Source organism: Phycodurus eques, unplaced genomic scaffold (assembly GCF_024500275.1).
Source record: "Phycodurus eques isolate BA_2022a unplaced genomic scaffold, UOR_Pequ_1.1 contig_271, whole genome shotgun sequence".
In the NCBI taxonomy this organism is placed as follows: Eukaryota; Metazoa; Chordata; class Actinopteri; order Syngnathiformes; family Syngnathidae; genus Phycodurus; species Phycodurus eques.
Window position 1 is genome coordinate 1 of NW_026904268.1, and position 23,783 is coordinate 23,783.

Here is a 23,783-nt window from a genome sequence, read left to right on the forward strand (position 1 = left end):
GCGCTTCCACGCGCTGCACAACATTTCCTGAATCGACACCGAACGTGCTGAATGCCTCGTCACGGGAAGTCAATTTAATACCTCACAGGGCTAAAAACATTCGTTGCGATCCTTCGGGTCGGTTGAGTCGTCTCGTTGCACGTTGATTGCATTCGGCTAGCTTCGTTTGCTTAGCTTAGCTAGCTTAGCAAGCTAAAAAAGAGACCCATTTGGGATCAACATTTTCGCTAAGCAGAGAAAAAGCCTGAGCGTAAGTGTTCTTCTTCCGTCACTACGAGTTTGGAGTGGGACCAGAATATTAATACGACAAGGAATTAGATAAAAAACAACAACTAGCGATTCAGATTTGTTTGTCTGAGTTACTGAAATCACATCCTGTAAGACCTATTTTATGAATCCATTTGTAGAATCTCGACAATGTTTTCTCTCCCTGTCACAAATGAGCTGTTTTCTTTCTGTCTCATATTTCTTCCAATCATTCCGTTCTCCTGTTTCCTCTTGTTGACTTTGGTGCTTTGCCATTTTAACTAACGTAGTGTTTAACCCACAGTGTCCAAATCGTCATCTCGATGTCATCTGACTTGCACTTGCTTTTCTCATCCCTCCAAAGTGTTGCGATCGTCGTGTGAAAATGTGTGCAAGGACAGCAGAGTACGAGGAGGAACTTTGGGGCCCAAAAGAGGAGAAGGAGCCACAACGTCAACTGCTGGACGCTGCGTTCAATCTGCAGCCTCGAATTGTGCTACACAGAGCAGGTGGGTTCACTTGTTGCATGCATTCGAATTTTATTGCTGTTCCTGTTTTTTTCTGATGAGCACTGTCTGACGTTACATATCATTTTTTTATAATATCCAATAGCGTGTAGTGTGATGGCATCCCCTCATGATGATGTGGATTGAGGGTTGTAGGCCAAATTTCAGAAGATCTGAAAGGCTTGTGGCCATTGTTGCATGATCAAAGTGTAACAGTGTTCCACAACCTACACGACTTGTTTGGAAAATTTCGAGCCAGATTTTTGCCCTTTTTGTGTCTTGTAGGCAAGTTGAGTAAACATTTGTTCATGCCAAGTCAAATCAGTCTTCAATGGTGGGAAGTAACCAAGTATGGTAAATCGCAGTTTTATTACTGTACTTAAGTACATTTTTAGGTGTCTATACTTTTTTTTCTTCACTGTCAACAATTTACTTTCACTCTTTAAATTTGAAACCTGTGATTTCTCTTCCTTACTTTGTCACAAATAGCATTACTTTTTTCTACTTCTATGGATGATGACGTGTCAAAAAACAAAAAACGGCGCATGCACATTGAAGGGTCGCCCAACTTTGCTACGTTCCGCTGTTCTACTATTTTGCGTCACCCCATTAGTCCCATTAGGCTCTCTGGTTGAAGGCGCTAACGTGTAAACAGGATCGAGGACCAAGGTGGTTGTCAATATTGTAAACAAATTAGATTTGACCCATTTGTGTTTGTCTTCTTTTGTCTTGCAGACGTCAGTGAAAATCTTCATCCTGAGCGGCAGCAGTCAGTGTCCCCTCACATCAAAGAGGAAGAGGAGGAAGAAGAGGTTCAACACATCAAAGAGGAGGAGGAAGAGTTCCTTCACATTAAAGAGGAAGAGCCGGAGGAAATCATCAAGGTTCCATCGACTGGTGTCCCTTTGAAGAGTGAAGATGAAGGTCGAAGTGAGGAGAGACGAGGGGCGGAGCCATCAAACAGCAACAGCTCAAGTGATGGAGACCACTGTGGAGGATCACAAACTGATGGTGATGATGATGATGATGTTGATGAACAGTTGGAAGGTGATATGACATGTCACACTATCAGCAAATGCTGGAAATGTTCTAAATGTAGGAAAACCTTTGCTTCTAAGAGGAATTTCAAACAACACATGAAAATACACACTGGAGAGAAACATTTTGCATGCTCAGTTTGTGGTCAAAGCTTCACACAGAAGGGATACTTAAAAATACACACAAGAACCCACACAGGTGAGAAACCTTTTGCATGCTCAGTTTGTGGTCAAAGATTCACTCGGAAGGGACACTTAAAAATACACACAAGAACACACACCGGTGAGAAACCTTTTGCATGCTCAGTTTGTGGTCAAAGATTCTCCCGAAGGGAAAGCTTAAAATTGCACACAAAAACACACACTGGTGAGAAACCTTTTGCATGCCCAGTTTGTGGTCAAAGATTCTCTCACAAGGAATATTTGACAAGTCACACAAGAACCCACACTGATGAGAAACCTTTTGCCTGCTCAGTTTGTGGTCAAAGATTCTCTCACAAGGGACAGTTGACATGTCACGCAAGAACACACACTGGAGAGAAACCTTTTGCATGCTCAGTTTGTGGTCAAAGATTCAATTGGAAGGGACACTTAAAAAGACACACAAGAACACACACTGGTGAGAAACCTTTTGCATGCTCAGTTTGTGGTCAAAGATTCTCCCGAAGGGAAAGCTTAAAATTGCATACAAAAACACACACTGGTGAGAAACCTTTTGCATGCCCAGTTTGTGGTCAAAGATTCTCTCACAAGGAATATTTGACAAGTCACACAAGAACCCACACTGATGAGAAACCTTTTGCCTGCTCAGTTTGTGGTCAAAGATTCTCTCACAAGGGACAGTTGACATATCACGCAAGAACACACACTGGAGAGAAACCTTTTGCATGCTCAGTTTGTGGTCAAAGATTCAATTGGAAGGGACACTTAAAAATACACACAAGAACACACACTGGTGAGAAACCTTTTGCATGCTCAGTTTGTGGTCAAAGATTCTCCCGAAGGGAAAGCTTAAAATTGCATACAAAAACACACACTGGTGAGAAACCTTTTGCATGCCCAGTTTGTGGTCAAAGATTCTCTCACAAGGAATATTTGACAAGTCACACAAGAACCCACACTGATGAGAAACCTTTTGCCTGCTCAGTTTGTGGTCAAAGATTCTCTCACAAGGGACAGTTGACATATCACGCAAGAACACACACTGGAGAGAAACCTTTTGCATGCTCAGTTTGTGGTCAAAGATTCAATTGGAAGGGACACTTAAAAATACACACAAGAACACACACTGGTGAGAAACCTTTTGCATGCTCAGTTTGTGGTCGAAGATTCTCTGAAAAGGGACATTTGACACGTCACGCAAGAACACACACTAGAGAGAAGCCTTTTGCATGCTCAGTTTGTGGTCAAAGATTCTCCCTAAAGGAAAGCTTAAAAATACACACAAGAACCCACACTGGTGAGAAACCTTTTGCCTGCTCAGTTTGTGGTCAAAGATTCTCTCACAAGGGATATTTGACAAGTCACACAAGAACCCACACTGGAGAAAACCCTTTTTCCTGCTCAGGTTGTGGTCAAAGATTCTCTTGTAAGGCTCGGGTTAAGACACACAAGTGTCCTGGTGAGACAAGCAGTGATCAAGAAGCTTTGAATGCAAATGTAAATGTTTAATATAAAAGTAATTACTATGTTACTGACAGAAATCTACATGCTTGTATTCTGTGTACCAGCTTTTATTGTATGTATCTTCTTGTCCATATAGTTTCTACAAGCCCCGTGAGTGTTGAGAATGAACACTTAAGTATTGGGCAAAGAAACACAAGTGTGCTGGTGAGGATCGCAGTGGTCAAGAAGCTATAAAGACTAGACTGTAAAGAAGCATTGACTTTTGGTGGTAAACTGTAAAGTGTATACAGTATGTGATCCATGATAAAAGAGTGATCAATGATAAAACACGCTTCAGACAGTGACAGTAACTCAATTTGTTTGGAAATCAAATCCATTGTCCCAATTGAAAATAATTGAAATGTCTTTCATGCATTGGAAAGCCTCCAAAAGCAAAATGCTGGCAACACAAAGCAAGAAATGGCCCAAGCGACAAGGCCTAAGTGCGAAAACTGCTCAGGTGGGGCACTGGTACGTCAAGGTAGCGCTGTACTTGGCTGACTTTGGCTCTTGGGCGGCCTCCGCCCGCTCCTCCCCTGGGACGACGGTGTTCATTACTTTACTTCAGTACAAGTTTGGGGTCTATACTTCACTGGAATATTTATTTTTCAGCATATTTTTTTACCTTGACTCCTTAGATTTTCAGGCAAATATGTGTACTTTCGACTCCTTACACAAAAAGCCTTGTTCTTTTTCATTTTGGATTGTGTTGTTTCCGGCTTGTCATTGTTCAAAATGGCAAACAAAAACAAAAAAAACAATCCGGATAAATTGTGCCTTGATAGAGTGCTTTTGATTGTGGTTGGATGAGAGCTGTCGAATGTTAATGGATCATCTGTATTTTGTGACGGAAATCACTCATTTTTCACTCATATTTACTCATTATTAAACTGAATAATAATAAAAGTGTTTATTTGAAAATATTCTTAAAATTCCTGAGCATGATAAAGTCCTTAAAATCCTTCTTGAGGGTTAGGATCTAAGAAGCCATTATCTCAACACTTTTACTGTAATTGACTCGAACATGAATCAACATTTAATCTTGTTTACCATTTCAACCACTTTTATACTCACCTTTTGGTGATGAAAAGCATCACTCGTGTCACTCTCCTCTTTGTCATAATGTTTTATGTGATAAAGCTTGAAACTAATTTATTCAAGATTATGATTATAGAGTCATCATTATGTTGTCCAAGTTAACAATATGCAGAATTATTTTTATCCTGTACTGCAATAATTGTCCTGCGGTCATGCTATTGACAAAGTTTTAAAAATATGTAAATTCTGACAAAATTGGGACAAATTGTTCTGCAAGTGACTTTCTATAGGTTGGCAGCTCTCTATACCATTCCGACACCTTATTGGTTTGTACGCGATCCATCGCACCTGCGCAAGTAACAAATCTAACAAATCGAAGACAAATTGTCACACGAGGACATCGAGAGCAGATGTGCAGCCGATGCCTGAAAATGTCCGTGGCAGAGAACTCACACCAAAAGTCCCAACCGAGTCCCAGCAGCAAGGAGGTTGATAGCCAGCCAACCCTTGTACATCCGTGGCCGGACCTGGAAGAGTTTTTCCAAATGGCTGTATTGCAAAAAGAACTCCTTTTGAATGCACTGTGCTTAATTTATTTTTTTCCCCCCCACACATTACTTTTATACTTCAAGTCATTTTGAAAATTATACTTTTACACATATACTTGACTAAAAAGCTTGAATTGATATTACAAATTCTACAGAAGTCTTCTTTAAACCCTAAACTCTACTTCTACTTGAGTAATGAACGTGAATATGTTTGACGCCTCTGGTTGTCAGGATGTGTCCACTTGTCTCTTGTCTCTCTAATTGCTGCAATCCAAATTTTACGACACGCTTCGGGTTTTTGGGAGAAAATGCGTTAAAAGCTCAAGGGATCCTTCTTATCAAATTCGTTAGTACAGCTGATAATGCAACGCGTTTGCTTTCGAGACTTTATCTCTGGTAAGACACACAACTTGAAATTATTGCTTAATAAAAATGCAAGATACAAAAGAGCAGATGCAAGATTCAAAAGAGCAGAGGGAGACCCAGAAGAAGAGAGCCGATGCAGCTTCAGCACTTCTTGACATGTCAAACTGTGTGAATGTTTCCTCAGTACCAGGTAAATATTGAATTCATGTTTGACATTTGAAAAGTGTACAGTGTTTTTAGGACCCATTTTGAGACTGTGAGTGAATCTTTACAGATGAAAACCAATGAAGACATTCACTCTCATGATCTTTGCATGAAAAAATAGCAGAAATGAATGTAGAAAACCAACAAGTTTAAGAAGAACTTGGTAAACAATCCTACCCTAAGTGCACCAGCATAATTGACTGTTTTGAAGTATTTACAGTATTCAAAGTCCTGGTCCATAAACAGGATATGAAGAGACGTGGTCTGACTGTAAGCATCACAATACACACACCAACCGGTGTCGTTTCATTTGTAGCAAAAGCTTTTGGTGGGAGGACATCTGGCAAGGTGGTGACACAACGGAGTGGTTATCTTGAAAAATTCCAGTGGCAGGCTGAGTTTGGGACCTGGGCCTTCAGTGACCTAATCCACCTCTTAATAACACCGTCACGTGGCAAAAATAATGTGCAAAAATGCAACACATGTAGAACTTTGTGTGGCATAAAAGAATAGACAGAGGCTTTCCCCATATTTGAGGATGAATGCCATTATTACCGAAGCAAGAAACACAGTTACAGTTACCACACTCTCCTAACACTGATGAAGATGATGATAAACAGTCGGAAGGCGATCTGACATGTCACACTGACAACAAACGATGGAAATGTTCTCAGTGTGGGAAAAGTTTTACTTCTAAGAGTAAACGACGCATGACAAGAAACTGGTGAGAAATCTTTTTCCTGCTCAGTTTGTGGCCAAAGATTCTGTCCTAAGAAATACAAGTGTGCTGGTGAGAATCGCAGGGGTCAAGAAGCTTTCATTGAAAATGTCAATGTTTAATTGCAAAGGTAAGAATGCAGCTTAAGTTGTTCGGGAGGTTTTGGCAACTGGGTCAAAGTCATTACAATGCTAAACAAAAAACAGTCTGCAGTATGCAAGATACAAAAGACAGGAGCAGAGGGGGACCCAGAAGAAGAGAGCCGATGCACCTTCAGCACCTCTTAACATGTCAAACTGTATGAACATTCCCCCAGTACCAGGTCATTATTTAATTTCATGTTTGATATTTTAAAAGTGTTTCAAGGAAACATTCTGATACTGTCCTTGAATTTTTACGAAAGAAAACAATGCTGACATTAATTGCCATGATCTTTGCATTGAAAAATAGAAGAACTGAAAGTTGAAAACCAACAGGTTTAAGAAGTATTTGGTAACCTTCACGCAATAAATTTACATTTTGCTTCCCAGCTGAAAGGAGTTTGCAGTTTAGAAGTTCACCGCAAGTGACCGCAAGCTGCAATTTTATATTGAGTTACCGTCTCGAGCTCGTTACATGTAGTTGTTGTGTGTTGCCAAAATGTAAAGTAATGGACACCAATGTAATGGATATGCTCTCGCCCAAAGGCACTGACCCCCAAACCCCGGACTGAGCTACATCGCTGTCTCCGCTCCCCCGCCACGGGGATGCTAGATTTAACTTCGCACACGGACGCTAAAGGAATTACCAGCCAGTCCCAAGTAGCTCATCAAAGCTGCGTTACGGACACTGGTTTCTCACTCGGACACTAAGTCAATTAACTTTCACCCCCAGCCAGCCTGAAGTGTCTCATTCAACAAATACTTTTTTTGGGGGGACACTGGCTTGATCACCAAGAAGGTCAGGAACCCGTTGTTTGCTGGCTCTCGTTCGACCAACTTGCCGAAGACTGGCTTAGCCAGGAAGCCCCACCTCGCACCATGAGGTGGCGAGGACACATCGGACCCCTCCCCGCCGCAGGGCATCCTGCCAGCGCTCCGAGCTCCCCTTTCGGGTGCCCGGGCAAACTCCGTCGGGAAGGAAGCGGGCAGCGCACGTCCGCTCCGAACGTCTTGCGAATAGCGACATACGGGCTTCCGGCCGCCCTGCCTGGGAAATTTTTTTTTTCCCGCTCTCCTTTTTTTCCCCTTACTTTTCCACCAAATCCACCTGTTCCCCGTGCAGACCAGACCGGCCAAACAACCGGGAAATCGACCAGCCTGCGTAAATTCTGTTCCATCCAAAGTAAGTCCAGTTTGTGGGCGACTGAAAGTACAGATTAGTGCATATTTGTGTTTAGATGAACAAGAACAGGAACCCCCAGCTATATGCATTGTCAATACACGCTCATTCCACCCTCACATCACAAGCTTAACCTCTTCCTACCAATGTTTTTCCTTCGTTTGCTTTTTCCTGCCTTGTTTCCTTGTAGATTCCCCTGGTAGAGCTCATGAAATCTTCTATAAAAATTCACTACCTGTATCATTTGTGTGTGTTTGGGTTCGACAAAAGACCTCTGGCTATTGAGAACTCATCTAATTCCTGTAGCAACCTTCAGATAAGGACAGATAAAAGGTTTGTCGTCGCTTTCTCCTAAATTGTATACCTCGAAAGTGACGCGGTGCCCTTCACGAGACAAAATAGCTTTATTTATAACACTGAAACAGAAATCATGCTTTCCTTTCTGTTTTCTGTTTTACTGCAATTTCCACACAATTTATGACGTACGCCATACAGAGAATCACATTTTCTGTTGACATGGCAATATTCTCACTCTGGTTTTCATTTTGGACCCTCTTCACTGATTTTATTGACCACTTTAAGTGGACTGATTTCGTCTTTCTTACGTTGCATCCACACCCAAATGTCACCCTGTGTTGTCCTCCAAAATGACAGCATTTCTCCTCCACATTTTGGACAACTCTGTCTCCCTTGTGTCAATATCGCTGACATTTGGAACATCTGAGAAGTCGTTCCGGAAAAATCATACTTTTGCGTCTGTTGAGACGTATAACGGGACCGGCAAACCACAGACAACAGCTCGAAAGATAAGCTGTTTCCACTCGGTTTCGAACCGAGGACCTTTCGCATGTAAAGCGAACGTGATAGCCACTACACTATGGAAACCGCTGCTGGAATTGTGACCCAAGGCGGACTGGGCCACCACATGCTAAGGGGCGCTGCCAGCCGGCGACAAGTTTCACGTGACCTGATGGAAAAACCAAAACAAAAGTGCATTTCACTCTTTTGGACCCTAAATCATGGTGGAATCAATCATCTAAAAATATATATAAACAAATCCTAAAACTAAAAAGAGGAAACAAGGACAAAAGAAACAGTCACGACTACCATCTACACATCCAGGAGAAACAAGTCATCAGGGGCCTCATGTACAAAAACTTGCGAGGATTTCCGACTGAAACATGCCGTACGCGCAAATCCAGAAAACGTCTGCACAAAAACGTGGTGTACGTTCTTTTTCACGGCAAAGTTCAGATGTATCAAGAGTGAAATGAGCGTGCGGTGGCTCACGGCAACTTCATGGCTGGCGTACGCACGTTTCTGCAGCTGTTGCAGCTTTGGCGACACTTCGGGGTGATGCTGGGAAGGGTTAGAGAGACACATGGGCCTGTGCGCTCGGAGGATGTGCCCAAAACTGCGGTGACTGTTTGAATTTCTTCGTGTGCTCTCCGGCCTCAGACGTTTCAAAGGCTCGTGAGGAGAAGCGGGACGGAAGATGAATGAATGAATCAATGATTGTTTACGCCACAATTTACCGTCCAAAACGTCAAATGCAGTTTTTTTTCCCATTGGGTTGCTGGCTGGCAGCTCCCAAAAGTACTGTTGGGGCAGTTAGACAAAGCAAAGCCAGCAGTTTCCATAGTGTAGTGGTTATCACGTTTGCCTCACACGCAAAAGGTCCCTGGTTCGAAACCGGGTGGAAACAAGGCTTGTTTGTTATCTGCCATGAAAACCTATGGGGAGAGATTTGTGTCAAAATCTTTGACACAAATATATCTGTGACTTACATACGTGTTTTTCAAATCCACAAACATATCTGCAATTTACATGTGTGTTTTTTTGTTGTGTGTGCATTTATCATAACTTATCATTTGTCAATATTCAGTTCTGCTTGTGTATTGTTGATGGTGCGTTTGTAGATTAGCGCATTTATTTTTGAGACAAACGTAATTTCAGTTTTCAAGATACACACACACGCACACACAATTTGAGAGTCTTCACACGCAGCCTCTCGATCCTGATTCCCACTTCACTGGCAGAACTATTCACGTTGTCCGAGCAGGCGATCAAGATTTGATTCCTGACGGGGAGAAGGTTTTTGTCGAAGCTGTTTTTCAAGGCAGAATAATTATCCATCCTTCCATCCATTTTCTGAGCCGCTTCTCCTCACCCGGGTCGCGGGTGTGCTGGAGCCTATCCCAGCTGTCATCGGGCAGGAGGCGGGGTACACCCTGAACTGGTTGCCAGCCAATTGCAGGGCACATACAAACAAACAACCATGCGCACTCACATTCACACCTACGGGTAATTTAGAGTCTACAATTCATCTACCATGCATGTTTTTTTGCGATGTGGGAGGAAACTGGAGTGCCCGGAGAAAACCCACGCAGGCACGAGGAGAACATGCAAACTCCACACAGGCGGGGCCGGGGATTGAACCTCGGTCCTCAGAACTGTGAGGCAGACGCTCTAACCAGTCGTCCACCGTGCAATAATTAAAATAATAATAATAACCAGGCTATGTTAGCCCGCTCTGTTCCGCTCTGCTGACCCGGATGTAGAAAATCACAAGGCCACTCTGCCGCCGGGCACACGCCTTAATTTATCTATTATTTTATTTATCTTCCAGAATATCATATGCATACCTATTTATACATACAATATGTATACCTTATTTATTTAGTTCATAAATATAATGGGTACCCTTTGAAGCGCTTTTTAACGATTTACATATATAGTCATACACTTTTATTAATCAAAGCTCTAAGGTTTACTTTATATTGTGTACACAATTTATAAAACGTATCACACAGAATATTTATACCATTCACACGAAGTCCAAATTTTTTTTTACAATAGAGGCCTGCGCAGGACATGTTTGTGACAAGTAGAACCACTTGTCCGATCTGATTACTCGTGGAAACTCATGCGTCGGGATATAGTGGTTAACCAGCGCTTTGTCGACAGACGGCACGTTTTCTTTTGCACAAGGATAGCCTTTGGGCCATCCAGAAAAAGTGTCAACAATCATTAATAAGTACCTTATGCCTTGGACTGGGACCACCATTGTCGGTTCAGTCCATTACCACCATCATTTGGGTATCGGCCCCTCTCAGTGTGTTGCAATTCCTTCTTCGTTGTCGGGCAAACACTGAAATCTTGACATATATCACAAAAAACAAAAATCTTTTACCTTACGCAGAAGATCAGGGTGCCACCAAAAGCGCAGCTTGTACAGCATTGACACATAACTCTTATGTGCCGGGGTATTTGCTTCCTCAACCACTAACCACATGAACTTTCCTGTAGTTAAGACCAGTCCAGTGCCCTGCACATGGCCAGCAGTTCTGCAGCTTGAGCGGAGGGTTTCATAACATCATTTATGGACCAAAGCGTTTGGAATTCAGAATTTGGGTTTTCGCGATATCTTCTGCGGCCTCTTGTTTACAAGGATACTACGGCACGTTAACAAAAGCAGTCGGGTCTACCTCGAATGTTACCGGAGTCACGGATGCACATAGACCCCCATCTGCAGGCCCCTCGGACCACAGTGAGTTCAACAGCTGTGCGGCGTCCTCATGGTCCGAGAGCTCTCTGCCATGGAATCGTGCTAAAGTCACATGCTCCAACATTCCCCGTCTACCATGGCACCCTTAAGAAAAAAACATTTAGTACTAGGAAAGTACAACACATTGTATTTGACCTTGTTGCCAATCATTTGCCAAATGGCATTTTCTTACCATCGGTCCCAGTTCTCAGGCTTCATGACCTAGTGCCAGTACAAGTGGAAAAAGTGTGGAAAAGATGTCAAACTCATCATAAACGACTCACTCCAGTCTGTGCTGTCGAAGCAGCTTTGAAGTTCCATCTTTGCTTCATTGGTCCACTTTTTCACTGTTTTCACTGTAGGGTTCGCACATTTAAGTTCTTGCCTGTACGTCGGTATTAAGTGAATTAAGAAGTGATCAGACGAGCCCAGGGCTGCACGAGGTATAGCACGGTATGTGTTTTTTAGCGTAGTGTAGCAGTGGTCTAAAATGTTATTATCGATGTGCTGCTTGTATTTTGGGAGTCCGTGGTTGAGTTTTGCTTTGTTAACTGAGTGTCGAGCACAGATCAATGCACCTGAATGCATGGCAATGCCAGCAAGACTGTTTGCTGGTCCTGCTAACGGATAGCACGAAAGAAACAGTTTCAGTCGTGTAGTGGTTGTTATGTTTGCCAAACACGCGTAAGGAACACTGGAGGTGGAGGAGAACACAAGAGAGTCAGTACAAATGCGGGAAGCCAAGTAATCAATCGAACAATAGAGAACGAATCACAAGAGTACCACGGACGATACCACTGGTTCTGGATTCCTGGACCTGGCAGGCTTACTGTATATGCAGGCAGTGATGAGTGCTGATTGAGAACAGGTGCGCGGGCGAGGAGGGGATGATTTCTAGGTTCAACTCCTGGCTAACTCGTGTACAGCTTTGCATATGGTGTTAAACCCAATTAAGAGTGCTGTATTGGATATGTTTCCTTGTTTCCTTCCTTCCATACTTCTTTCAAATCACAAATGGCTGTAGGAATTCCATTGATGTAGAAATACAAAGAAAAGATGGTTGGCTTGATAACTGCTCAAAACACTTGGTCCTCTCAAAAGAATTCGGACTTCAGTAATGCTTAAATCAACTCCATTATGACTTATCATTTGTAAATATTCAATTCTACTTGAGTTGGTTACTTGGTGGGCTGGTCTGTCGATAAATCCATGTCCGCTTTTGGGCACAACAGCCTCCATAGTGTAGTGGTTATCACGTTCGCCTAACACGTGAACGGTCCTCGGTTCGAGACCGGGTGGAAACCGCTCTTCTTGCTTGTCAGGCAGCTGTTGTTTGTTGTTTGCTGGTGATGTTCTGCAGTGAACGTTACCATACCTGAGTGGTGTGCATGTGCACCTCATGTGTGAAAGGTTCCTGGTTCAAAACATAGTATGAGCAAGTCCTGGTTATTATTATTATTTTAATTAATCTGCCTTGAAAAACAGCTTCGACAAAAATCTTCTCCCCGTCAGGAATCAAATCTTGAGGTCCTGCTCAGACACCGTGAATAGTTCTGCCAGTGAAGTGGGAATCAGGATCGAGACCCTACGTGTGAAGATTCTCAACTTGTGTGTGTGTGTGTGTGTATCTTGAAAACTGCATTACGTTTGTCTCAAAAATAAATGCGATGATCTACAAACGCACCATCAACAATACACAAGCAGAACTGAATATTGACAAATGATAAGTTATGATAAATGCACATACAACAAAAAAACACACATGTAAATTGCAGATATGTTTGTGGATTTAAAAAACACGTATGTAAGTCACAGATATATTTGTGTCAAAGATTTTGACACAAATCTCTCCCCATAGGTTTTCATGGCAGATAACAAACAAGCCTTGTTTCCACCCGGTTTCAAACCAGGGACCTTTTGCATGTGAGGCAAACGTGATAACCACGACACTATGGAAACTGCTGGCTTGCTTTGTCGAACCGCCCCAACAGTACTTTTTGGAGCTGCGAGCCTGCAACCCAATGAAAAAAAAATTGCATTTAACGTTTTGGCATTTAATGTTCAGGCCAGAGGGCAAGCGAAGAAATTCCAACGGCCACCGCGGTTTTGGGCACATCATCCGAACGCACAGGCCCATGTGTCTCTCTAACCCTTCGCAACATCACCTCCAAGTGTCGCCAAAGCACCGCACGCTCCTTTCACTCTTGATACATCTGAACTTTGCCGTGAGAAAGAACGTACACCACGTTTTTGTGCAGATGTTTTCTGGATTTGAAGCGTACGGCATGTTTCAGTAGGAAATCCACGCAAGTTTTTGTACATGAGGCCCCTGATGACTTGTTTCTCCTGGATGTGTAAATGGTAGTCGTGACTGTTTCTTTTGTCCTTGTTTCCTCTTTTTAGTTTTAGGATTTGTTTATATATATATTTTTAGATGATTGATTCCACCATGATTTAGGGTCCAAAACAGGCAAATGCACTTTTGTTTTGGTTTTTCCATCAGGTCACGTGAAACTTGCCGCCGGCTGGCAGCTCCCCTTAGCATGTGGTGGCCCAGTCCCCCTTGGGTCATAACTCCAGCAGCGGTTTCCATAGTGTAGTGGCTATCACGTTCGCTTTACACGCGAAAGGTCCTCGGTTCGAAACCGAGTGGAAACACCTTATCTTTCGAGCTGTTGTCTGTGGTTTGCCGGTCCCGTGATACGTCTCAACAGACGCATTTTTCCGGAACGAATTCTCAGATGTTCCAAATGTCAGCGATATTGACACAAGGGAGACAGAGTTGTCCGAAATGTGGAGGAGAAATGCTGTCATTTTGGAGGACAACACAGGGTGACATTTGGGTGTGGATGCAACGTAAGAAAGACGAAAACAAGTCCGGTTAAAGTGGTCAATACAATCAGTGAAGAGGGTCCAAAATGAAAAGCCGAGTGAGAGTATTGCCATGTCAACAGAAAATGTGATTCTCTGTATGGCGTACGTCATAAATTGTGTGGAAATTGCAGTAAAACAGAAAGGAAAGCATGATTTCTGTTTCAGCGTTATAATTAAATTTGTCTCGTGAAGGGCACCGCGTCACTTTCGACGTATAAAATTTAGGTAGAAAGCGACGACAAACCTTTTATCTGTCTTGTAATCTGAAGGTTGCGGCAGAAATTAGGAGTTCTCGATAGCCAGAGGTCTTTTGTCGAACCCAAACACACACAAATGATACAGGTAGTGAATTTTTATAGAAATTTCATGAGCTCTACCAGGGGAATCTACAAGTAAACAAGGCAGGAAAAAGCAAACGAAGGACAAACATTGGTAGGAAGAGGCTGAGCTTGTGATGTGAGGGTGGAATGAGCGTGTATTGACAATGCATATAGCTGGGGGTTCCTGTTCTTGTTCATCCAAGCACAAATATGCACTAATCTGTACTTTCAGTAGACCACAAGCTGGAATTACTTTGCATGGAACAGAATTTACGCAGGCTGGTCGATTTCCCGGTTGTTTGGCCGGTCTGGTCTGCACGGGGAACAGGTGGATTTGGTGGAAAAGTAAGGGGAAAAAAAGGAGAGCGGGAAAAAAAAATGTTCCCAGGCAGGGCGGCCGGAGCCCGTATGTCGCTATTCGCAAGACGTTCGGAGCGGACGTGCGCTGCCCGCTTCCTTCCCGACCGAGTTTGTCCGGGCACCCGAAAGGGTAGCTCGGAGCGCTGGCAGGATGCCCTGCGGCGGGGAGGGGTCCGATGTGTCCTCGCCACCTCATGGTGCGAGGTGGGGCTTCCTGGCTAAGCCAGTCTTCGGCAAGTTGGTCGAACGAGAGCCAGCAAACAGCGGGTTCCTGACCTTCTTGGTGATCAAGCCAGTGTCCCCCCAAAAAAAGTCTTTGTTGATGAGACACTTCAGGCTGGCTGGGGGTGAAAGTTAATTGACTTAGTGTCCGAGTGAGAAACCAGTGTCCGTAACGCAGCTTTGATGAGCTACTTGGGACTGGCTGGTAATTCATTTAGCGTCCGTGTGCGATGTTAAATCTAGCATCCCCGTGGCGGGGGAGCGGCGACAGCGATGTAGCTCAGTCCGGGGTTTGGGGGTCAGTGCCTTTGGGCGAGAGCATGTCCATTACATTGGTGTCATTACTTTACATTTTGGCAACACACAACAACGACATGTAACGAGCTCGAGACGGTAACTCAATATAAAATTGCAGCTTGCGGTCACTTGCGGTGATCTTCTAAACTGCAAACTCCTTTCAGCTGGGAAGCAAAATGTACATTTTTTGCGTGAAGGCTATCAAATACTTCTTAAACCTGTTGGTTTTCAACTTTCAGTTCTGCTATTTTTCAATGCAAAGATCATGGAAGTTAAGGTCAGAATTGTTTTCTTTCGTAAAAATTCAAGGACAGTATCAGAATGTTTGCTTTAAACACTTTTAAAATGTCAAACATGAATTCAATATTTACCTGGTCCTGAGGAAACAATTATTTTTCAATTCTTTTTAATGGGGAAAATGGATTTGATGTACACGTAAATGGAGTCACCCTCACTGTTTTAAGCAGTGTACTTTATTCAGGATCACATATACACGTTACAGTTTAGCACCAAAAGTCAGTTTTTTTTAGTCTATTTCAATCAATCATTCACTTATTTGATATTGACATCACTAAAACATTGAACAAAATGAATGCATGCTCAAGAAAATGAAACTGGCACTCATTTCCAAAAATATCAATACATTTTGGAGCAATTGGTAAATAACTAATTCCCTTTCGAACACCCCTTTTTCATCAACAAAATTGAAAACTGAAAAGCACTGGCATAGCTGGTGTGGGAAAAGGAATGTACCATACTATGAAGTGGCAGTCATTGGTCATATTTGTATATCGCAGCTTTCAGGTGGAATCCCCTCACCTTCAAAATGACAACTTTTCAGGAAATTGCTAGAGTTTCCAAACACCGCCTTGTTCAAGCTGGTATTACGTTGTATATCTTCCATTTGCTAAAATTACTTCATTTTTTCCCTCATTAATGTACACACAGCACCCCATATTGACAGAAAAAAAAAATAATGGTTGAAATTTTTGCTGATTTATGAAAAAAGAAAAAGTGAAATATCACACAGCCATAAGTATTCCGACCCTTTGCTGGGGTCTGAATACTTATGGCTGTGTGATATTTCAGTTATTCTTCTTGATCACTGCTTGTCTCACCAGGACACTTGTGTGTCTTAACCCGAGCCTTACGAGAGAATCTTTGACCACAACCTGAGCATGCAAAAGGTTTCTCACCAGTGTGTGTTCTTGCATGACGTGTCAAATGTCCCTTTTCAGAGAATCGTCTTCCACAAATTGAGCATGCAAAAGGTTTCTCACCAGTGTGTGTTCTTGCGTGAAGTGTCAAATGTCCCTTTCGAGAGAACCTTTGCCCACAAACTGTGCATGCAAAAGGTTTCTCACCAGTGTGTGTTCTTGCGTGAAGTGTCAAATGTCCCTTTCGAGAGAACCTTTGCCCACAAACTGAGCATGCAAAAGGTTTCTCACCAGTGTGTGTTCTTGTGTGTATTTTTAAGCTTTTCTGTATGGAGAATCTTTGACCACAAACCGAGCATACAAAAGGTTTCTCACCAGTGTGGATTCGTGTGTGTATTTTTAAGTAACTCTTCACAGAGAACCTTTGACCACAAACTGTGCAGGCAAAAGGTTTCTCACCAGTGTGGGTTCGTGTGTGTATTTTTAAGGAACTCTTCACAGAGAACCTTTGACCACAAACTGAGCATGCAAAAGGTTTCTCACCAGTGTGCGTTCTTGTGTGTATTTTTAAGCTTTCCTTGTGAGAGAATATTTGACCACAACCTGAGCAGGAAAAAGGTTTTTCTCCAGTGTGTGTTCTTGCGTGATGTGTCAAATGTCCCTTTCGAGAGAACCTTTGCCCACAAACTGAGCATGCAAAAGGTTTCTCACCAGTGTGTATTCTTGTGTGTATTTTTAAGCTTTCCTTGTGAGAGAATTTTTGACCACAAACTGTGCAGGCAAAAGGTTTCTCACCAGTGTGTGTTCTTGTGTGTATTTTTAAGCTTTCCTTGTGAGAGAATCTTTGACCACAAACTGTGCAGGCAAAAGGTTTCTCACCAGTGTGTGTTCTTGTGTGTATTTTTATGTGTCCCTTCCGAGTGAACCTTTGACCACAAACTGAGCATGCAAAAGGCTTCTCTCCAGTGTGTATTTTCATGTGTTGTTTGAAATTCCTCTTAGAAGCAAAGGTTTTCCTACATTTAGAACATTTCCAGCATTTGCTGGAAGTGTGATATGTCATATCACCTTCCAACTGTTCATCAACATCATCATCATCATCATCACCGTCTGTTTGTGATCCTCCACAGTGGTCTCCATCACTTGAGTTGTTGCTGTTTGGTGGCTCCGCCTCTCGTCTCTCCTCACTTCGACCTTCATCTTCACTCTTCAAAGGGACACCAGTCGATGGAACCTTGATGATTTTCTCCTGCTCTTTCTCTTTGATGTGAGGGGACACTGACTGCTGCCGCTCAGGATGAAGATTTTCACTGACGTCTGCAAGACAAAAGAAGACAAACACAAATGGGTCAAATCTAATTTGTTTAGAATATTGACAACAACCTTGGTCCTCGATCCTGTTTACACATTAGCGCCTTCAACCAGAGAGCCTCATGGGACTAATGGGGTGACGCAAAATAGTAGAACAGCGGAACGCAGCAAAGTTGGGTGACCCTTCAATGCGGATGCACCGTTTTTTGTTTTTTTGACACGTCATCATCCATAGAAGTTGAAAAAGGTAAAGCTATTTGTGACGAAGTAAGGAAGAGAAATCACAGGTTTCAAATTTAAAGAGTGAAAGCAAATTTTTTACAGTAAAAAAAAGTATGACACCTAAAAATGTACTTAGGTACAGTAAAGAATAATATGTACAGTAATAAAACTGCGATAGATGAACCGCGATATAGCGGAGGGTTTACCGTACTTGGTTACTTCCCACCATTGAAGACTGATTTGACTTGGCATGAACAAATGTTGACTCAAGTAGCCTACAAGACACAAAAAGGGCAAAAATCTTGCTGGCAATTTTCCAAACACGTCGTGTAGGTTGTGTAACACTGTTACACTTTGATCATGCAACAATGGCCACAAGCCTTTCGGATCTTCAGAAATTTGGCCTACAACCCTCAATCCACATCATCATGAGGGGATGCCATCAGACTACACCTTATTGGATATACGATACTTGATACGATACTTCAAATGGATACGATGTAAGATGGCGCCTACCAGTGTGGCCGCCTCGGTAACGCGCTCTCTAGTATTGTCTTTGTTTTTGTGTTTTTCGTCCGTCTTTGGAGACCTTACACGACTCACTTACACAAGGGGAGACCTGCTAACCATCAAGGAGGCTACTCCGGACTTTCTGTCACCAACTTTCGAATATCCGCTCAGTTTTTTCCCCGAGTTACTGACCGGAGCGGCGTCCGTGGTTTTCGGCGCATGGAGACGGAAGTGGCGCCACAGAGGGAAGCGAGCCGGCATTCAGGTGAAACTCCGCAAGAGAGGACACAGATTGGCGTTCCCGTCGATCCACCTCGCGAATGTACGCTCCCTACCCAACAAAATGGACGAGCTTCATCTTCTGTTAAAGACCAGTAAAGACTTCGGACGTTCCGCGGCCATGTGCTTCACGGAGACCTGGCTTTGCGACGCTGTACCCGATGGCGCCGTCATGCTTCCCGGCTTCAACATTCATCGAGCGGACCGCGACATGGAATCATCGGGGAAAACAAAGGGCGGCGGGATATGCCTCCATATCAACGAAAAATGGTGTACGGACGTCACGGTGCTCAGCACACACTGCAGCCCGCACTTGGAGTCGCTATTCTTAAACTGTAAACCATTCTACTCGCCACGTGAGTTTGCATCGTTCATAATGGCTGGAGTCTATATTACGCCTCAAGCTAACACGAACGCCGCATTGCTAACGCTCGCCGAACAAGTCAACGAAATTGAAAAAAAACACCCGGACTCACCCCTCATTATTCTCGGGGACTTTAACAAAGCTAAACTCAACCACGAACTCCCGAAATACAAGCAGCACATCGACTGTCCTACCAGGGAAAATAATACTTTAGACCACTGCTACACTACGGTAAAAAACGCATACCGTGCTATACCTCGTGCAGCCCTGGGCTCGTCTGATCACTGCTTAATTCACTTAATACCGACGTACAGGCAAAAACTTAAATGTGCGAAGCCAACAGTGAAAACAGTCAAAAAGTGGACCAATGAAGCCAAGATGGAACTTCAAAGCTGTTTAGACTGCACAGACTGGAGTGTCTTTGAAAATTCAGCTGGCAGCCTGGATGAATATACGGACACTGTCACATCCTATATCAGTTTCTGTGAAGAGGTTTGTGTACCAACAAAATCATTTCGCACATTCAACAACAACAAGCCGTGGTTCACTGCTAAACTTAAGCAGCTCCACCAAGCTAAGGAGGACGCATATCAGAGCGGGGACAGGGCCCTGTATAATCGAGCTAGAAACCAGCTTACTAAAGAAATTAACATTGCAAAGAGGATCTATGCAGCAAAGTTGGAAAAACAGTTTTGCGCAAACGACTCTAAATCAGTCTGGCATGCACTCCAATCGCTGACTCATTACAAGCGACAATACCCCCAAGCTGAGAACAATAGCACACCAGCCAACGACTTGAATACCTTCTACTGCAGATTTGAAAAGGACAGTTTCACACCACACACCCACCCGGCCGCACCCGCGACCACAACCACACCTCTGACTTATGCGTTAACCATCCATGAACAGGATGTGAGACGCATCTTCAAACAACAGAAGATTAACAAAGCGGCAGGCCCGGACCATCTGTCCCCATCCTGCCTCAAAGTCTGCGCGGACCAGCTCGCTCCAGTCTTCACTCAGATCTTCAACAGATCTTTGGAAATGTGCGAAGTTCCATCCTGTTTCAAACGCTCCACCATCATTCCAGTCCCCAGGAAACCTGCAATCTCTGGTCTGAATGACTGCAGGCCTGTCGCTTTGACATCTGTGGTCATGAAGTCCTTTGAACGTCTCGTGCTGGACCACCTCAAGAGTGTCACAGGTCCCCTGCTGGACCCCCTGCAGTTTGCCTACCAAGCGAACAGGTCTGCGGATGATGCAGTCAACATGGGACTGCACTTCATCCTAGAACACCTCGACAGTGCAGGGACCTACGCGAGGATGTTCGTGGACTTCAGCTCAGCGTTCAACACCATCATCCCTGAACTCCTTTCAACCAAGCTTCTCCAGCTCAGCGTCTCACCTGCCATCTGCCAGTGGATTTACAGCTTTCTGACGGGCAGGCCACAGCAGGTCAGGCTGGGGGAGGCCACCTCCTCCACACGCATCATCAGCACTGGGGCGCCCCAAGGTTGTGTCCTCTCTCCGCTGCTCTTCTCTCTCTCTACACGAACGACTGCACCTCAGCGAACCCGACTGTCAAGCTCCTGAAGTTTGCAGATGACACCACTGTCATCGGCCTCATCAAGGACGGTGACGAGTCTGCATATCGACAGGAAGCGGAGCGGCTGGAGCTGTGGTGCGGCCGACACAACCTGGAGCTGAACACGCTCAAGACTGTAGAGATGATCGTGGACTTCAGGAGGCATCCTTCACCACAGCTGCCCCTCACGTTGTCCAGCTGCCTTGTGTCAACCGTCGAGACCTTCAAGTTCCTGGGAATTACAATCTCTCAGGACCTGAAGTGGGCGACCAACATCAACTCCGTCCTCAAAAAGGCCCAGCAGAGGATGTACTTCCTGCGGCTTCTGAGAAAGCACGGCCTGCCACCGGAGCTGCTGAGACAGTTCTACACAGCGGTCATCGAATCAGTCCTGTGTTCTTCCATCACAGTCTGGTTTGGTGCTGCTACAAAAAAGGACAAACTCCGACTGCAGCGGACAATCAAAACTGCTGAAAGGATTGTCGGTACCCCCCTACCCACCATTGAGGACTTGCACGCTGCCAGAACTAAGACAAGGGCGTGCAAAATCCTCTCGGACCGTCTGCATCCCGGTCACCAGCTCTTCCAGCTCCTTCCCTCAGGTAGGCGCTACCGATCAACGCAAACTAGAACTAGTAGACATTCCAACAGCTTCTTCCCTCTTGCGATCAACTTCTTAAACACCTAACCTATAATTCCATTTCAACAAGCTGGAAAGTTTTTGACTTGAGTTCGTTGTCACATTTTTGTGGGGCCAATTATGTATTACTCGTGCACTCACTGTAGTTGTCTCGCCATGCTGCACTATTTGCATGTACTGGCCACTCATGCCAGAGTAGCATCTGCTCCATTTGCACACTGATCTAGGAGTATCTGTAACATTTGCACAACCAACATTGTCCCAGATGATCGCACTACTCGTCACTTTAAACCGCATACACTCCTTGAAGTCTCAGCGCCCTTTGCACAATGGTCATTGCACCGGACTATTGCAATATTAGTCATTTGAACTGCTCTAAGTGCTAGAGGACTCTGCATCTTTTTGCACAATTGTTCTTTGTCAATGTCTTTATGTCTCCAAAGTGTTCTGTAAATTGACTGTCTGTTGTACTAGAGCGGCTCCAACTACCGGAGACAAATTCCTTGTGTGTTTTGGACATACTTGGCAAATAAAGATGATTCTGATTCTGATTCTGAAAAAGGATCTATACAGGTTGGCCAGACAGAGGTATAGAGATGGGAAGGATGTGCAGCAGGTTAGGGCGATTAAGGATAGAGATGTAAATGTGATGACTTGTGCCAGTAGTGTGCTAGATACATGGAAAGAATACTTTGAGGAGTTGATGAATGAGGAAAATGAAAGAGAAGGGAGAGTAGAAGAGGCAAGTGTGGTGGACCAGGAAGTGGCAATGATTAGTAAGATGGAAGTTAGAAAGGCATAAAAGAGGATGAAAAATGGAAAGGCAGTTGGTCCTGATGACATTCCTGTGGAGGTATGGAAGCATCTAGGAGAGGTGGCTGTGTCGTTTTTGACCAGCTTGTTCAATAGAATTCTAGCGCGTGAGAAGATACCTGAAGAATGGAGTTAAAAGTGTCCTGGTGCCCATTTTTAAGAACAAGGGTGATGTGCAGAGCTGTGGGAACTATAGAGGAATAAAGTTGATCAGCCACACAATGAAGTTATGGGAAAGAGTCGTGGAGGCTTGACTCAGGACAGAAGTGAGTATTTGCGAGCAACAGTATGGTTTCATGCCTAGAAAGTGTACCACAGATGAATTATTTGCCTTGAGGATGTTGATGGAAAGGTTCAGAGCAGGTCAGAAGGAGCTACATTGTGTCTTTGTACAACCCCAATTCCAATGAAGTTGGGATGTTGTCCATCCATTTTCAATACCGCTTATCCTGGTTAGGGTCACAGGTGTCATGGTCTGTGTTTTGGTTTGGGTTGTGTTTAGTTTTGTTCCATGTTTTCCTGTGTTCCATGTTTGTCGTGTGCTCATTCGGTTGTTGTGTCCACCTATTCTCGTCTACCTTGTGTCGACCAATTAGTTCTCTCCAGCCACTCGTGTCTTGTCCAGGTGTTCCTCATTGTCTCGTCAATCTGTTTGTATTTCGTTCCCTGGTTTCTTTCAGTTCTTGTTGGTTCATTATCGTTGTCACGTCTTTGCCATGTCATAGTCGCCATTTGTCGTTGTCATTGTGGTATGTCATTGTCCCTTTCTGTTCCACGTCTTACTCACAGGTCATAGTTTGTTTCCAGTTTTAGATATTCAAGTGTTTCTTTGTTACTTTGTTGTGGGACTTTGTGTAGTTTTGCTTTATCCAATATCCTTGTTTGCCCTTTTTGAAAGATTAAATATTATTTTTTTAGACTACCGCACTCCTGCCTTGCCTCACTGCTTCCCTGCAATTGGGCCCACCATGTTCTTGCCTTACGTTCCTCGCCTCCGCCCAAACCACGAATGTAAGAGGAGCCTAGCCCAGCTGACTTCAGGCGAAAGGCGGACTACACCCTGAACTGGTCCTCATATAGACACGGACAACCATTCACACTCACATTCACACCGTCACTGAGTGGGAACTGGACCCACACTGCCCACACCAAAGTCAGGCGAGTGTACCACTACACCACCAGTGACTGAGTTGGGACGTTGTGTTAAACATAAATAAAAACAGAATACAATGATTTGCAAATCATGTTCGACCTATTTTTAATTGAATACACAACAAAGACAAGATATTTAATTTTCAAACTGATAAATGTGATTGTTTTGAGCAAATAATCATGAACTTATAATTTTATGGCTGCAACACGTTCCAAAACAGCTGGGACAGGGTTATGTTTACCACTGTGTTACATCACCTTTTCTTTTAACAAGGTTCAATAAACGTTTGGGAACTGAGTACACTAATTGTTGAAGCTTTGTCTGTGGAATTCTTTCCCATTCTTGCTTGATGTACAGCTTCAGCTGTTCAACAGTCCGGGTTCTCCGTTGTCATATTTTACGCTTCATAATGCGCCACACATTTTCAATGGGAGACAGGTCTGGACTGCAGCCACGCCAGTCTAGTACCCGCACTCTTTTA

At 43.8% G+C, this 23,783-nt stretch overlaps 1 protein-coding gene and 5 non-coding genes across 6 annotated transcripts; 3 read left to right on the forward strand and 3 right to left on the reverse strand.

The window, feature by feature from the left end:
• Positions 1–8,460: 8,460 nt before the first annotated feature.
• On the reverse strand, positions 8,461–8,533 carry trnav-uac (transfer RNA valine (anticodon UAC)). Its single transcript has one exon. It is a non-coding gene; the product is annotated as a tRNA-Val (tRNA).
• Positions 8,534–9,280: 747 nt separating this feature from the next.
• Positions 9,281–9,353, forward strand: trnav-cac (transfer RNA valine (anticodon CAC)). The gene has a single exon. It is a non-coding gene; the product is annotated as a tRNA-Val (tRNA).
• A 3,073-nt stretch (positions 9,354–12,426) lies between these two features.
• On the forward strand, positions 12,427–12,499 carry trnav-aac (transfer RNA valine (anticodon AAC)). Its single transcript has one exon. It is a non-coding gene; the product is annotated as a tRNA-Val (tRNA).
• Positions 12,500–13,081: 582 nt separating this feature from the next.
• Positions 13,082–13,154, reverse strand: trnav-cac (transfer RNA valine (anticodon CAC)). The gene has a single exon. It is a non-coding gene; the product is annotated as a tRNA-Val (tRNA).
• Positions 13,155–13,780: 626 nt separating this feature from the next.
• Positions 13,781–13,853, forward strand: trnav-uac (transfer RNA valine (anticodon UAC)). Its single transcript has one exon. It is a non-coding gene; the product is annotated as a tRNA-Val (tRNA).
• A 1,866-nt stretch (positions 13,854–15,719) lies between these two features.
• LOC133398686 (gastrula zinc finger protein XlCGF57.1-like) lies at positions 15,720–18,367 on the reverse strand. Its single transcript, XM_061670016.1, has 2 exons — positions 18,170–18,367; positions 15,720–17,742 (listed from the first exon to the last, which is right to left on the reverse strand). The coding sequence occupies exon 2, from the start codon at positions 17,486–17,488 to the stop codon at positions 16,358–16,360; it is 1,131 nt and encodes a 376-aa protein (XP_061526000.1). The 5' UTR covers positions 17,489–17,742; positions 18,170–18,367; the 3' UTR covers positions 15,720–16,357.
• Positions 18,368–23,783: the final 5,416 nt, after the last annotated feature.

Bases quoted from the DNA above. Each gene is read 5' to 3' on its own strand.
- LOC133398686 (XM_061670016.1), bottom strand. From the start codon at position 17,488: ATGACATATCACACTTCCAGCAAATGCTGGAAATGTTCTAAATGTAGG.